Genomic DNA, 15,636 nt, shown 5'->3' with positions numbered 1-15,636 from the left:
AACAGCGGCCGCGGCGCAACGCGTACAAGAGGAAAAGGCGAGCGTAAACGCGCGGCTTAATTAACATAATAAAAGGGAGAGAGAGCGGTATAGAGAGAGAAGACAAGCGCTAGACCTGGTACTTACAGTATCGCCGCTTGCACGCTTAATCTAGCCGCTGTCCAAGAGCGTTATGTAGCGAACTCGCTTCTGTTGTGTATCCGCTCTTGTCGTCGATAAACTGGCGATGACGCTTCTCTCCTGATAGGAGCGGTGCTGATCGCCCGTAGTAGGCCTCTGCTTCAGCCCCGCTGCAGCGATATTCTCTGCTACCTCCTAATACCGATTCGTCGAGAAGAAAAGCCGGAAAACTCGTGGTGACTCGTGCGAGAAGTCTTAGCCGGTCGCGGATTGCAAGCCAACTGTGTCGATTTTCGAAACTCTCTCTCTCTCCTCGCAAGGAAGCGTCTCTCCGCGAGGTCCGCGCCGCGAGTCGATATCGATTATCGTACGCCAGTCGCGTCGCTTACCAGTTCGCTGACGTCCGCAATGCTGTAACTATTCAAACGATATGAAAATTTATAATGTTTAATAAATATATTAGTCACTGGCTTCTTGGGGAGAGAGAGACATAACGAATATACAAGCGATTCGTTATAACATCAATTTAATATACTGATGACCAAACAATAGCTATATATCGTACAATTGAGAATTTTCTTATTTTCACTCTTTAAAACAAAACTAATTTAAAACGCTTAATTCGGACACGGTATAATGATAAAACAGCTACAAGTGTACAACACACCTAGATGCTTTACGAATAGGAGAAAAAAAAGTTTGGGATGGGTGACCGAATGCTCATCGCTGTCCCTCATCGACTGTAGTCTACAGTGAACAGTGATGATCAGTGCTGAGTGATAAGAATCCGATAACGCTGCAAAAAATTTCATTTTCACGAAGTCGTATCACATCTATATCATTTATACAGTATGAGCGTCGTTTGAAAAGTTCGTGCAAAAATAAAAATTTTTAGGCTTATACACTTCATCCAACGCTGATCTAGTTTGTTAATCCCTTCCAAATAATAGGATTTGTCCAAGTCTGAAAAATAGGCATTCGTTTCTGCAATCACCTCCTCGTTTGAATAAAATTTTTTCCCCGCAAGCCATTTTTTCATATTAGGGAACAAATAGTAGTCCGACGGAGCCAAGTCTGGAGAATAGGGGGCATGTGAAACGAGTTGGAACCCTATCGCCATCAGTTTTGCGGCCACAACTGCTGAGGCGTGAGCTGGCACATTGTCGTAATGGAAGAGGGCTTTTTTGTGGGCCAATCGTGGACGTTTCTCTAGCAACTCGGTTTTCAAACGATCCAATAACGATGAATAATATTCGTCTGTAATCGTTTTACTTTTATCCAGATAGTCGATGAAGATTATTCCTTCCGAATCCCAAAAGACAGTCGCCATAACCTTCCCGGCCGAAGGAATTGTCTTCGTCTTTTTCGGAGCAGATTCTCCTTTGGTAACCCATTGTTTAGACTATTCTTTGGTTTCAGGAGTGTAGTGATGTATCCATGTTTCATCTACAGTGATGAAACGACGCTTAAAGACTTGCGGATTTTGCTGGAACAGCTGCAAACCATTCTTGCAACACTTCACACGATCTCGTTTTTGGTCAATCGTGAGCAATCGTGGCACCCATCTAGCGAATAGCTTTTTCATGTCCAAATGGTGGTGCAAAATATTATGTATCCATTCGCTCGAGACGCCTACAGTACTAGCAATCTCACACACCTTCACTCTTCTGTCAGCCATCACCATATCATGGATTTTATCAATGATTTCTGAAGTGGTAACCTCAACAGGGCGTGCAGAACGTTCAGCGTATTTTGTGCTCATATGGCTACTCCGAAAATTTTGAAACCACTGATAAACCATTCTAATCGAAGGTGCACAATCACCATAATGTTTATCAAGCTTCTGTTTAATCTCCTGAGGCGTTTTGCCTTTGAAAAAGTAATGTTTAATCAATACATGAAATTCTTTTTCGTCCATTTTTTTACAACCACTCGATTTCTTTGATTGAAACGAATGTAAAACGCAAAGTAATTGGCCGATCTGGCTGAAATCTGTGCTCTTCCAAGATATGCCACTAACTAAAAATAACCTTGATACGCACTAGTAGAACCATCTCTCTCACTTTGCACGGACTTTTCAAACGACCCTCGTATAACGGGGATTTAGCCCGATTTACCCCGTGAATAATAATAAATGGGGAATGATCGAATAAACGAAGTCTGAAATTTCCTGGACATAGTCGTCCTCCCAAGTCCGGTGTTCGTCACGTCGGCCACAGGACGGCCGGATCAGCGCATCACCGCAGATTCGTAGTGTTGGCTAAGGAGCACGAAAGTCGGAAATTCGAAAGCGGTTATCGGCGCGAGAAGGTAGGGTGTTCAAATAAAATAGCGGAATATAATTATGTTAAACCGTTTACAAAAAGAATCTTCAATTATGAAATAGTTAACAAAGACGGTCGGAAGGAGGGAGAGAGCACGTTGAGTGAACAAATAGAGAGAGGGAGAGCAAACCATTAAGCCAGAACTTACAATGTAAGTGTCTAAACTCTAGGATCGTCGACGACTTCTACTATCTGCGTTGACGCGTGCACACGAACGATAGGCCACCACGTGCACCGCGGAGCCCTGTCTTCTTCGGTAGTGATCCCTAGCATAACGGCAGACTGATCCTCCACACTACCGGCCCCAGTCCACGTGTCTGAATCGTCCGCAGAGCCAGGCGACGTCGCATTCTCTTCCTCAACAGAGACAAATACTCCAGGGACGAAGAAAAGGGCAGCAGGATACAGACAAGATCCAACAGTAGAAAGCAGTCGGCGAGACCCTGTCGGCTTACTCGCATTTCTAAACAGCTACTGCTCACGCCGGGGCTCAACTACACGATTCCGTCTTAATGAGCCAATAAGTGCGCGCGGTCACTCGCTAAGGCGCGACTATATTTCTCTCTCTCTCTCTCTCTCTCTCTCGGTGAGTCAGCACGTATATTTTATTTGTCCGCTATTTAATGTGTGGTATTGATACCTCGCTTTGCGAATTGAGCAACTTTTTGATTGCAGGTGGTGTGTTTCTTACTGGCCTACGCTTTTGTTAATAAATTGTGCCGCCAGGCCTTTCTATTTAAGCCAGTAAAGTCTCAAACACCACCGATAATTTTGGGTATTTTTGCTGAGCTCTGGAGCCATCTTTTTGCGTGAATTGACTGCCATTGGCCTTGTCATCACCTGCCTGCGGCTGTGATTACGTTCTTCTGATGACCATCGACTTGTTTGCTCTATCTAAGATGAGATGAGAAATTCAGAGGTCCAGTGAAACTTACTTTTATATACTTATTTGTGACTTATGATGGTGTTTGTTTAGTGTATACATGTATTTTTGCGGTTTATAATTGCGTGTTTATATCATAATCTTAGGCTAAATCTATGCGTAAGTCATTCGACTGTGACTATTTACGTTAGCGTATTAGGATTCTCAAGCGCGAAATTTAAATATAATTTGCATACCGATTTGTCTGGCGAGAGGGCGCTGCTCCTCGATTACCGATTGTTAAGTATGGGAGCTCCTTGAATTCACAACAGATGTCATTGTGTGCCTATATGAATGAATGAGTGATCTTCCGTCGCTTCTAATGCCTGATATTAACAAGCAGCGTAATAAAACATTGTGTGCGCGTTGCTCTGGTAATATTGCCGGTGCGCTAAGATATTATGAGGTTTGCGCTCGTATTTTCCATCCAGGCTACGTAACTTATTATTTGAAGTCGAAATCAGCGGAAGCTTGTTGCGCATTCCATTTGGATTGGTCTGTCACGCGACAAAAATATTTAGCGCTGCTCAACGCTACCAACTGGGCTAGTTCATCTGCTGCGGCCCGTTCTTCTACCTTTGATAGCGTGCGTAATATTGCGAAGTCCAGTATGAATTTGTCATCTGATAGCTCATCCAATATGCACGCAGATAATAATGATCTCCCGCAAAATTGGGGCACACTTTCTCAATCTGATCAATTGGCTGCGATTTTTCGGAACCAGAATGCCATTGCTGCGCAAACAAGTCCGAAGCTGAACGCGTTTGCCGAACGATTTAAAACGCAGGATAGAATAATAAACAATCTGGTGAATGAAAATGTGATTCTGCGTGGTGAGATCGATCAGCTGAAGAATCTCTACGCTCGAGCTGTGCCTAGTACCCAAATAAGGGCAACTGGTGTGCCATCGTCGTGCGCCGTGCCTCTTGACGATCTTGCTACACGTATTTTAGGAGTTCTTGGTATTAACCGTTTATCTGTGGATATCATCGAGACAAGGCCCTTCGCGCGTCGTGTGGTGCCGCAAGAAACTACAAGTCAACAGGGTTCAGATGGTGGAGCGACTAACCGGCAGCGAAACCCGCCCTCGCGAGTGGAGTTGTTGTCCTTCGTAATTAGGCTGAAGTCCCCCGAGGTGCGCAGATTCATCCTTGAGGCCAAGCGTAAATTCGGCAGCATTAAACTCTCTGATCTTGTTGGTGGCTCACTCCACAGCAAAATTGGGCTTTACGAGTTAGCTCCGCAGCCGGTGCATAAGTTGCGCATGTTGACGAAGTCACGTGCAGAGGCATTACATTATAAATACGTGTGGCTGCGCGATGGCAACATTTATGTTCGAAAAAACGATAAATCGGAGCGCCGTGTGATTGTGACCGAAGCTGATCTCGACCGTTTGGAATGACGCCAATTACCCACAAGTCCTATCTGCCCACTTAGCGTTGTCTCGAAAGGGTTGCGTATAGCCCACGTTAATGCAAGCTTGCTGCATTGCCACCATGCTAAAATTAGGGAACTTTTGATAGATGAAAGTATTGATATCCTTGCTATTACGGAAACTTGGTTGACTCCAAATCATGGTGATGTTCCGTATTCCATTGATGGTTACAGCTTTGTTCATAATGATTGGGGCCTTCTATCAGAGACGGGCAAGCGCGTTTATGTTCAGGGCGGTGGTGTGACTTGTTACATGCGTATAAGCATGTCTTTCAGTAAGACTGAATCGTCATCCATCAAGGTTCGAAATGAGACCGAGTACATGATTTTAGATATAAGTGTAACTAATAAGAAGATTATGTTTTGCGTTGTCTACCGTAGACCTGAAGGTCGTGTCTTATCTGGCCTATTCAAGCGGATTCAAGAGCTTTCACTCAGAATGCTTTAATTCAGATGTTTGCGATCAGAACAATAGCTATGGAGTCCATTTGATGAAACTTATCTCAGACTATTTTCTGTTCTTGGTTCCGTTTAATGCAACTCATCATACGGCCAACTCAGATAAATGGATTGATATCATCCTAGTTAATTCGCCTGATTGTGTAGCATTTACTAAGAAATCACATGCTCCATACATTAACGGGCATGACTATTTAATTTGTGATGTCGACCTTAGCATTTGCGTTGATAAATCAAAGAGCTATACTTTTCGTTCATTTAAGAACTTTTCACCAGATAGTTTTGCTCGGACACTGGATGTTGTTTTGACGCCCCTGAATTCATCCCGACCAGATAATGTCGACCAATATTTGAGTTATATTGAAGAAATACTCGTACTCTCCTCCGATCTTGATAAACATGCGCCCTTCGTGACACGAAAAATCAGTACAAATTCTGCTCCGTGGATGTCGGCGGATCTTAACGATCTGCGCAAGTATAGAGACCGATTATAAACGAGGGTGGTTCGATAAGTACTTAACCTACAAAAGAAAAACGAAAATTTTGGAAAAGTGGCGTTTTATTTTTCAACATAGTCTCCTTTTAGTTCAATACACTTGGCCCAGCGATGCTTCAACTTCTTTAACCCGTCTGAAAAATAGGTTTCCTCGAGATCTAAAAAGTAGGCTTCCGTGGCAGCGATTACCTCCTCATACGACTCAAATTTCTGCCAGGCGAGTGACTTTTTCAAGTTTGGAAACAAAAAGAAGTCGCACGGGGCTAAATCTAGAGAATACGGTGGGAGCTGAGAATACAGCAGTTCGTAGCCTAATTCGACCAATTTGGCCATGGCGACGGTGGAGGTGTGAGGCGGTGCGTTGTCATGGTGGAAGAGCACTTCTTTCTTCGCCAAATGGGGCCGTTTTTTCAGCAATTCGACGTCGAATCGGCCCAATAATTCGGCATAGTACAGCCCTGTGACCGTTTTACTCCTCTCCAGGTAGTCGATGTAGATCACACCTTGTGAATCCCAGAAAACGGTGGCCATCACTTTTCCGGCTGATGGGGCAGTCTTCGCCTTCTTCGGAGCACTTTCGCCGGGTAAAGTTCACTGTTTCGACTGTTCCTTGGTCTCTGGTGTATACCAGTGGATCCATGTTTCGTCGAGTGTCAGGAAACGATGCAAAAACTCCTTTGGATTGCACTTAAACAGCGTCAGACATTGCTCTGAAGTTATCTCACGGTCGCGCTTGTTGTCCGGAGTGAGAAAACGCGACACCCATCGCGCCGACAGCTTTCTCATGCCCAAATTTTCATGAAGGACATGACCCACGCGATCTTCTGAGATGCCTACGATCTTAGCTATCTCGCGCACCTGCAATCGTCGATCTGCCAATACGAGATCGTGAATTTTTGTTACGTTATCCTCCGTGGTAGCCGTTTTCGGAGTACCTGGACGTGGCTCTTCAAAAATCGACGTGCGACCACGTTGAAACTCGTTAAACCAATTTTTGACGGTCGCTATCGAAGGAGAAGAGTCACCGTCCACAGCATCCAAGCGCTTTTTGATTTCGCTGCGCGATTTCCCTTCCAAAAACAAGAATCGAATCACTGACCGATACTACTCTTTTTCCATTTTTCAAAAATCAACGGACACACTTGCTTTCACACGCTCTCAAAAATAAACTACAACTTTGATCCGGCTGAAATCTATCCATCGAGAAGGTAATAGAATATTTCTTTTGCGAGAGTGGCGCCATCGTGCGGTGAGGCTAAGTACTTACCGGACGACCCTCGTAAGCGTGCCAAGCGTTCCCGAAATTGGCTCCATTGGATGGATTATAATGAGGTCCGTAGACGGCTAAGCAAAAGTATTGACTCTGCTCGAGATGAATATATTACAAAGTCCCTTGTTGGTGCGTGCAGTAAGTCGAATCTGTGGCGTCTGTTAAATAGGTTCGGCATTATGAATGATGTAGCTGGCTCGCTGCTCCGACTATTCTCTGCGCGAGATTTGAACTGTCACTCCAGTTTAATGGCTACGAGGTATCCCCTTTGTTCGAGTGACCAATTACAAGATATCCTAGCTTTGCCATTAGTGCTGAACCATGAAATTTTTTTATTTACTTCGATTACCAAGACTGAAGTTTTGAATTCTCTCAAATCCTGTCTGCCGAGGGCGAAGGGCCGTAGCTTTGATGGTTTTTCTCTTACCTACTTGAAGCAAGTTTTTCTTTCGCTAGTCCCATCGCTAACAAATCTGTTTAACATGTCGACAAAGCAGTATCCCACCAGATGGAAGAGAGCTGCAATCATTCCCCTTAGCAAGGACCCAAACCCTAAAACTCCGTCAGACACACGTCCGATTGCAAATCTTCCTCATCTTGCCAAGACTTTCGATAATATTATCGTCCAGTGGATCACTGATTTTTTGAAGGGAAACAATCTGATTTCTGATTTCCAATCGGGTTTTCGTAAGCATTACAGCACGCAGACAGCTCTTTTGGAGATCACCGATATTCGCTTTGGCTTTGATGAGGCTCTTGTAACAATCTTGCTCTTGTTTAATTTCAAGAAGGCGTTTGACTCCTTCGATTATACTGTGCTTCTTGTGATTCTTAGGGAGTTAAGCTTTTTGGATGATGGTGTCACGTTTATCTACTCTTATATAACGGGCCGTTTCCAGAGAGTGCTTGATCTTGACGATACCATTTTCCAGTTCCTTGTGGTCACTTCCGGGGTTCCACAGAGTTCAGCACCTGGCCCTATCATATTTCTGTTATTTATAAGTTCTCTTTTACTTGTCCTATTCCATTCTGTTGGTATGCTTTTGGCCGACGACCTCCAAATTTATATTCAGTGTAAACCTTATGAGGTAAATGAGGAAATCTTGAAGTTAAACCAGGGTGAAAATCGCGTAGTAAATTGGTCAATCATACGTGGAATTGATATCCATTTTGCTAAGACGACGGCTATGCTATTCGGATCAGTCCAACAATTACGATTTCTGGACTTGAGTGCACTATATCCAGTTGCCATTGGAGATAACATCATTCCGCTCGTGTCTACTGTGAGGGACTTAGGGCTCATCCTGTCTAATAGTCTTCAGTGGAACTCCCAGGTGACCCAAGTTTTATCGCGTGTGCACGATGCACTGCATAAGTTGCGGAGAAGAGGGTCGATTCTGCCGTTAGCCCTTCGCAAGGAGCTGGTCACTGCCCTTGTGTTGCCTCACTTCGACTATGCGTGTCTAGTCTATTGCAATCTGCCTGATTATCTTAACATTAAGCTCCAGCAATTGCTGAACCAAACCCTTACAACTCAAAAGCCGGAATACTTGTGTGCCTTATTCCCTTCGCTGAGAGACGAAATTCGGCGCTCTGGGCGTCTTCAACAATCTTGCTTTGATATCCCTCTGGCTCGTACTGCCACATATGAAAGTTCATTTACAGTGCAAGCTATGCTTCTTTGGGACTCATTGCCCGCTTCTCTATGCCTCAGGGAGAACAGTGCAAATTTTAGGCTGGGATTGTTGGAGTACCTCAAATCACGTGATATTTGTTTCACGGAATAGATTGTTTAAATAACTGTTGGTTGCAGTTGGCGCACAGGTTGTCTTGGTCTGGCTTTAAATGCCTAGCGTTAACACAAAGTGTATATTGTGCTAATTTGTTATTTGCTGCTGAATTCTCAAACTGCTATGTCTGTCCCGTATCGCTTATGTTTTGCTCCGCGTTGTTATTAATGTTACGTCTACTATCACTGTTGTAATTTTTGTTGGCGGCTTTTATTGTTATTATTGTTGTAAATAGTAGTCTGGTTCTACTACCGACTGATCGATTTTGTTATGCTCTATTTATATTGTATCTCTATTTGTATGTATTAAATTATGCAAATTGCCATAAGGCCAAAATGTGGTTATGGCATAAATAAATTCTTTATCAATCAATCAATCTCTCTGCGCTTTGCTGTCGCGCACGGAAGTATCCCTGCGTATTCGCATCTCTCTGTCCCCTCACTTACCTTATATCAGAACAGAAGTGTAACTACATACGTAAATATATAATAAATAAATATAAATACAATAAATTCATGAATGCATAGGATAGGTTCGGAGAAATAGATTACATTTACTTATCGCTACTAGGGAGAGAGAGACATAACGAGTTAGCTATTTCACTCGTTATAACAGCTATGACCAAGATGCTATGGGAATGCTGGCTGTGAATCCTGATCATAGTTATATAAACAATATAGATACGATACAACTTCATGAAAATAAACCCCCCTTACCCTAGCCAGCAAAGTGTAATAGACAGTGAAAAAAAAATACCACTCGAAATATCTCTAATTGAACCCTCCAACAATGCTCATTATTTTAATTGAACCCCTTCAGTTGTCCCAAAAAAATTAAAAACTATGATAATTTTTTCGTTTTTTGTAACTGCGATATCTTTAGTAATACTTAATATTTTTGCAAAGAAACAAGGCAAAAATATTGAACCCTTGCTCGTTTTAATTGCAAGCCTTTTACTTTTTCAAAATTATTAATATATATGTCAAAAACAACAATCTAATTTTATTGTATGTTCTTTCCAAATAGATAGGTTAACGCGCGTGCGCGATAAATCATATCAACCAAAGAAAATTAGATTGTTGGTTTTAACAAATATATTAATAATTTTGAAAAAGTAAGAGGCGTGCAATTAAAACGAGTAAGGGTTCAATATTTTTGCCTTGTTTCTTTGCAAAAATATTAAATATTACTAAAGATATCGCAGTTGCAAAGAAGGAAAAAATTATCATAGTTTATAATTTTTTTTGGTATAACTGAAGGGGTTCAATTAAAATAATGAGCATTTTTGGAGGGTTCAATTAGAGATATGCCGAATGGTTTTTTTTTCTCTGTACATTATACTTTGCAGGCTGGGGTAAGGGGGATGCTGTTCCAATCTCTCCAACAGGACTGAGCAAATCTGAAAGAAATCATCAAAAAGCTTCCTGCAGCTCCTGGAACAGATAATTGCGAGGTCTAAAGTTAACTGCAGGAAGCTTTTTGAGGATGTCTTCCAAATTTGTTCAGACCTGCTCTCCAATTCCTCGATCGACGTGTGTTTTTATTGATCATGTAGGTTACCTTGCACTTAAACAGGTCAAAGCTTATATAAATTTGTTTTATGAATCATATTAACACAAAATCGAAACGTATTAATAAAAAATTAAAAATCTCAAGTCTCGAACATCGAGTGATATCAAATTCAGATAAGTTTATTAAATAAATATAATATAGATTATTATTTATTAATTACAATAAAAAGATTAAAATACTTGGTGGAAATATTATTTTGTTTCAGGTAAGCTAATCTTTGGAGATTACAAATTAGGCAAATCTATTCCCCTTACTCCAGCTCACAAAGTGTAGTGGACGATGAAAAAAAATACCACTAGAAATATCTCTAATTAAACCATCCAAAAATGATCATTATTTTAATAGAATCTTTTTAGTTGTCCCAGAAAAAATTAAAAACTATGTACTACTGTGGGCAAAAAGTAAGGTGAATTTTCAATTTAAACTTCGCGGGCTTAACATTTCGGGCTAGTTCTTTTTTTCTTGAGTTGGTAGGACTGCGAATGACATCTGGGACAAATTTCATGTCAATGTCATCATCAGTAATATATTTACGCTTGTGTTTACCAAACGACCAAGAGTGCATGTTTCGATTTTTACAATGTCTGATTTAATTGAGCAAAGAAGTGCCATCAAATTTTGTTTGCGGAATGAAATTTCGGCTGCGGAAACGTTGAGGATGTTGCGGAAGGCCTTTGGTGATTCTACCATGTCGCAGAAAAATGTTTATAAGTGGTACAAAGACTTCAAAGAGGGTCGAGAACGTGTTGATGACTTGGAGTGCTCCGGACGACCATCGACGTCAACAGATGACCAACTCGAAAATCGTCGGTTGACTGTTAGAGACCTTACTGATATGATCGGAATATCAGAAGGATCTGTGAAAACAATTTTGAAAGACCATTTGGGCCTACGAAAAGTCAAATCTCGTTTGGTACCGAAAACGCTCAATTTCTTGCAAAAAAGTCGCCGCGTTGATGTGTGTGAAACAATGCTTTCTGACTATCAGGACAAGCTCAAATGCATGATTACGGGAGATGAGACTTGGATTTATGCTTACGACCCTGAAACAACCGACCAATCAAGCGAATATCGTGCTAAAGGCGAGGCCAGACCGAAAAGAGCACGTCAAAGTCGTTCAAAAATCAAGGTCATGATGACAGTTTTCTTCGATTTTCGTGGTGTGGTGCACTATGAATTCCTTCCACCCGGCCAAACTGTTAATAAGGAATATTATTTGAGCGTTATGCGTCGTTTGCGTGAAGCAATTCGTCTAAAAAGACCAGAATTATGGGCCAACAACTCTTGGTTTTTGCATCACGATAATGCACCATCTCACACTGCACTCGTTCTTCGTGACCATTTCGCCAAAAATTCGACGCATATCGTTCCGCAACCACCGTATTGGCCTGATTTGGCTTTTATCGGGAGGGGATTACTTCGAAGGGGATGACATTGATGTAGAAGAATAAATAAAGATTTTTCATTTTACAAACAAATTCACCTTACTTTTTGCCCACAGTAGTACATTTTCTAGTTTTTTGCAACTGTGATATTTTTAGCAATACTTAATATTTTTGCAAGGAAACAAGACAAAAAAATTGAACCCTCGCTTATTTTAATTGAACCCCTCTTATTTTTTTTAAATTATTAATATATACATCAAAAACAAAAATATTATTTTATTGTATGTTCTTACTATAATGCATGCCCGTTAACCTGTTAACCGAGCGGGACGTATAAATCAATTAAAAGTAAACAATATCGGGTACGGGTAGGACATATGAATACGTCCTCGATATTTATATTGCGCCCTGGAACGGGCGGGACGTATATTTTACTACTACTATGGCAATAAGTCATTCATACATGTCTTAGTGAAAAAGGACACGCCCATTATATGTTGCGTAAATAGAAAGGGATTTCCCCGGTTAACAGGTTAACTGATCTTTTTAGTAAGAACATACAATAAAATTAGATTGTTAATTGATTGAATTTAAAAAGATTTAAAAGCATAATGAAATAAATTTTATTTTTACACTATTTTTTATGGTTAAAAGGACATTTTTCTTCATTTTTGAAAAGCTTGGTTGGATAAAGAATTGTATAGGCCTGATAATCATTATTAGTGGAACGGCATTGTATCTTGGCATATATATGAAAATTAAATTATTTAATAGTGTGAGAACTTAACCACCTATCTCTTCGGCTACTAGTCGGCAACACCAGCAACGACGAGAGAGGAAGCAAATTTTCAAGCCCCGGAACTGCGCCTTAGTCAGACACTCCTGCAACATGGCAGCAATATACGCGCGTTTAAATGAGTGCTTCCATTTGCTCGCCTGTAGATAGCACCCTTTTTATATTTAGACAATATATATTTATTATGCGTATTCGTCGTGGCTTTTCCTTTCGTTCTCCTATCCCAAAGAACGCAAGAGTGGTGACCCCGACATGATACGGCGGATATGTGCTCGACATCGTGACCGGCCAAAAACCCACGGCGCCACCATCTTTAACTATACCTTCCTGTATTCCAGCATCTGTTGCTACACGCACACGAGCAACCACTCCGAGGATTCAAGCACTGACGAAGAGTGTTAGTTCGCGACCTACAACTCGCATGTACGCAAAAGTGCTCGGAGGTAAAGCCTTGCCTGAGCTTGTGCCAGTGACAAACAATGCTCGCGGTTGTGAGGTTAAGACTGCATTGAAAGATGAGAGTAGTGTTGGCACAATGGATAGCGAATTTTACCGCACGCAAGGCACCGGAAACTCACTACCGGCGGATCTCACCTTGGTTTCGGCCGGACTGTGTGTGTGTAAAAAGAGTTTCTAAAAAGAGTTTGTACGATTGCAGCAGCAACTTGTTGCTCAGGGCTTGAGCGCCGCGGCGCAGACCTGCAAGTTGTCGGCGGTGTGGAAGGAGTCGCCATAAGCCTGGTTCGCGCACGGAGAGTCCATGTTTGTCTGCCACAATGTCGTCACGGACGAGATGAACTATTACATTGTTGTGACCGCTCTGGACCCTGGCATGATCAAGGACCTCTTGGACGTACTACAGATCCCGCCGGATACAGGTAAATACGATCGTTTGAAAATCCAGATACTGGTGTTTTGGATAGACTGCCGAACAGCACCTACGCACGCTATATAGTGGTGTGCACACGGAGGCCGCAAGTCGCTGAGCATCCTCAACGAGATAAAACGGCTCGCCGATACGAGCATCGAAGAGGCTGGGCTAAAGGTGCGGTAGCTTGACACGCTGCTGCCTGCATCGCAGAGTCTGCTCCGCGTTATGCGCAACAGTTCGTTCGATTTGCTAACTGTGACGGCGGACGAGATCTACAAGCTGCCTGCCCCCGCCGTCTCAGCAGTTGGACAAGGTTCGCGTGGCACGTCACCGAGCCGTGGTGGAACATCTGGTTCTTCTCTGTCCAGGGAGGACGTCAATCCACGCGCCAACATAACACAGCTGCACTCGGTCACCAAGCTAATTCTCGAGGCAGTCATAGTATCAGCACCGCCCACCGCGCGGTCGGCTAACAGAAGCCGCAGCCGTAGCCGTATTTTAGGTAGTCGCTCGGCTTCTCCAGCACCTTACGACTACTGCTTCAACCACTACCGCTCCAGAACTTTACCGGAACATTGTCGCAAGCTTTGCTCATTCCAGCCAGGGCCGGAAAATTAGCCCTGCTACCATCCGTCTAACTGTTTCACGGCAGCATCGCAGGCCTCGAAAACCGTCTGCATATAAAAGAGAGGAACACAGGCCTGACCTTCCTAATCGACTCAGGCTCCGTCCTCTTGCTGGTACCGCGACAGTTCGCGAGGCGAAAGAGGAGTCCTTGGTTAAATAGAAGCTTAGCCTCACAGCGGGAAACATGTCGCCAATCGCCACATATAGCCGCCTAGTGTTCTCGCTCAATCTAGGCCTGCGTCGGGAGTATACTTGGCCGTTCATCATCGCTGACATTCACAGTGCTATCATTGACATTGATTTTCTGAGCCACGCCGGCCTCCTGCCTGATTTACAGAATATGCGCCTCGTTAACTACAAGACGAGCCTTCACATGCACGGCCAGATCATTGTAGCGGTGGAACACTCTGTGGCTATTATCCACAGGCAATACGACGAGTCGCTGGTCGAAATCGCCCACCTTATGAGGCCAAACGGTTGCCGTATAAATATCAGCGGGTCTATCGTCCAACATCGCATCATCATCAAGGGAGCGTCAGTGTTTAATCGACCTCGACCACTGCACGGGAATCGTCTCAAAGAAGCCAAGTGCGCCTTCAAGAAGCTAGAAGAGCAAACTATCGTCAGACCATCTGCGAGCCAGTGGGTCAGTATTCTCAACTTGGTAGACAAGAGTCCTGGCAACTACTGTGAAACCGGCCACTATCGGAAGCTCAATGCAGTCACCGAGGCAGACCGATACCCTCTCACAATAATGGAGGACCTATTCTACGACTGCATGACAACGTCATGTTCTCAATGTTAAACCTCGAAAATGCCTTTTATCGGATCCCCATAGCAGAAAAGGACGTCGCGAAGACTGCCGTTAAGATCCTCTTGGGTTTGCTCAAGTTTCAGATGATGCTACTGTGGCTCTAGAATGCTTTGCAAACTCTGCAGTGTTTACGAGACATGCCGCCATTACTTTTACTGGGTGAGTATAATATAATAATATTGCCTTCACTGTCTGGCTGTGACGTACTTCCCTTCATTAACCGGATATGACGAACTTGCCTTCAGTTGCCGGGTATAAAATCCTTGTTTTTACTGGATGGTTATAATAATATTACTTGTTTGGCTGGATAAAATAACATTACCATCACAGGTCGGCTTATGAAAACTTTACTTTCACTAGCTGGGTATAATATCCTTGTCTACACTGGCGTGGTAAGACTTACTTGCTTTCAACAATGGCCAGGTAAAACAACCTTGCCTTCACTGGCTGGATATAATAAAATTACCTTCATTGGTAAAATAACCTTACCTTCACAGGTCGGGATAAAAAAACCTTGCATTCATAAGCTGGGTAAAATAATGTTGCCTACACTATGTGGGTATGACGTACTTACCTTCATTGGCTGGGTAAAAATTCCTTACTTTCACTGGCTGGGTATATTAACCTGGCATTCAAAGGTCGGCTTAATAAAACCTTGTATTCATTGGTAGGGTATAATATGCTTACCTTCGTTCGTCGGATATGCCGTACTAACCTTCATTGGCCTGCTAAAACTTCATTTCCTTCGCCGGCTGG

At 42.8% G+C, this 15,636-nt stretch overlaps 2 protein-coding genes across 2 annotated transcripts; both read left to right on the top strand.

Annotated features, from left to right (window-relative positions):
• The first annotated feature begins 7,507 nt into the window (after positions 1–7,507).
• Positions 7,508–8,812, top strand: LOC131667081 (uncharacterized). The gene has a single exon (XM_058940280.1). The coding sequence runs from the start codon at positions 7,508–7,510 to the stop codon at positions 8,810–8,812; it is 1,305 nt and encodes a 434-aa protein (XP_058796263.1).
• A 5,438-nt stretch (positions 8,813–14,250) lies between these two features.
• Positions 14,251–14,871, top strand: LOC131667074 (uncharacterized). The gene has a single exon (XM_058940267.1). The coding sequence runs from the start codon at positions 14,251–14,253 to the stop codon at positions 14,869–14,871; it is 621 nt and encodes a 206-aa protein (XP_058796250.1).
• Positions 14,872–15,636: the final 765 nt, after the last annotated feature.

The sequence above is a fragment of the Phymastichus coffea genome, unplaced genomic scaffold (assembly GCF_024137745.1).
Source record: "Phymastichus coffea isolate CEN01 unplaced genomic scaffold, Cenicafe_Pcof_1.1 PCOF00004, whole genome shotgun sequence".
NCBI lineage: Eukaryota > Metazoa > Arthropoda > Insecta > Hymenoptera > Eulophidae > Phymastichus > Phymastichus coffea.
The sequence above is the reverse complement of the archived record's forward strand: the minus strand, read 5'-3'. Positions and strand labels throughout refer to the sequence as shown.

Bases quoted from the DNA above. Each gene is read 5' to 3' on its own strand.
- LOC131667081 (XM_058940280.1), top strand. From the start codon at position 7,508: ATGTCGACAAAGCAGTATCCCACCAGATGGAAGAGAGCTGCAATCATT.
- LOC131667074 (XM_058940267.1), top strand. From the start codon at position 14,251: ATGTCGCCAATCGCCACATATAGCCGCCTAGTGTTCTCGCTCAATCTA.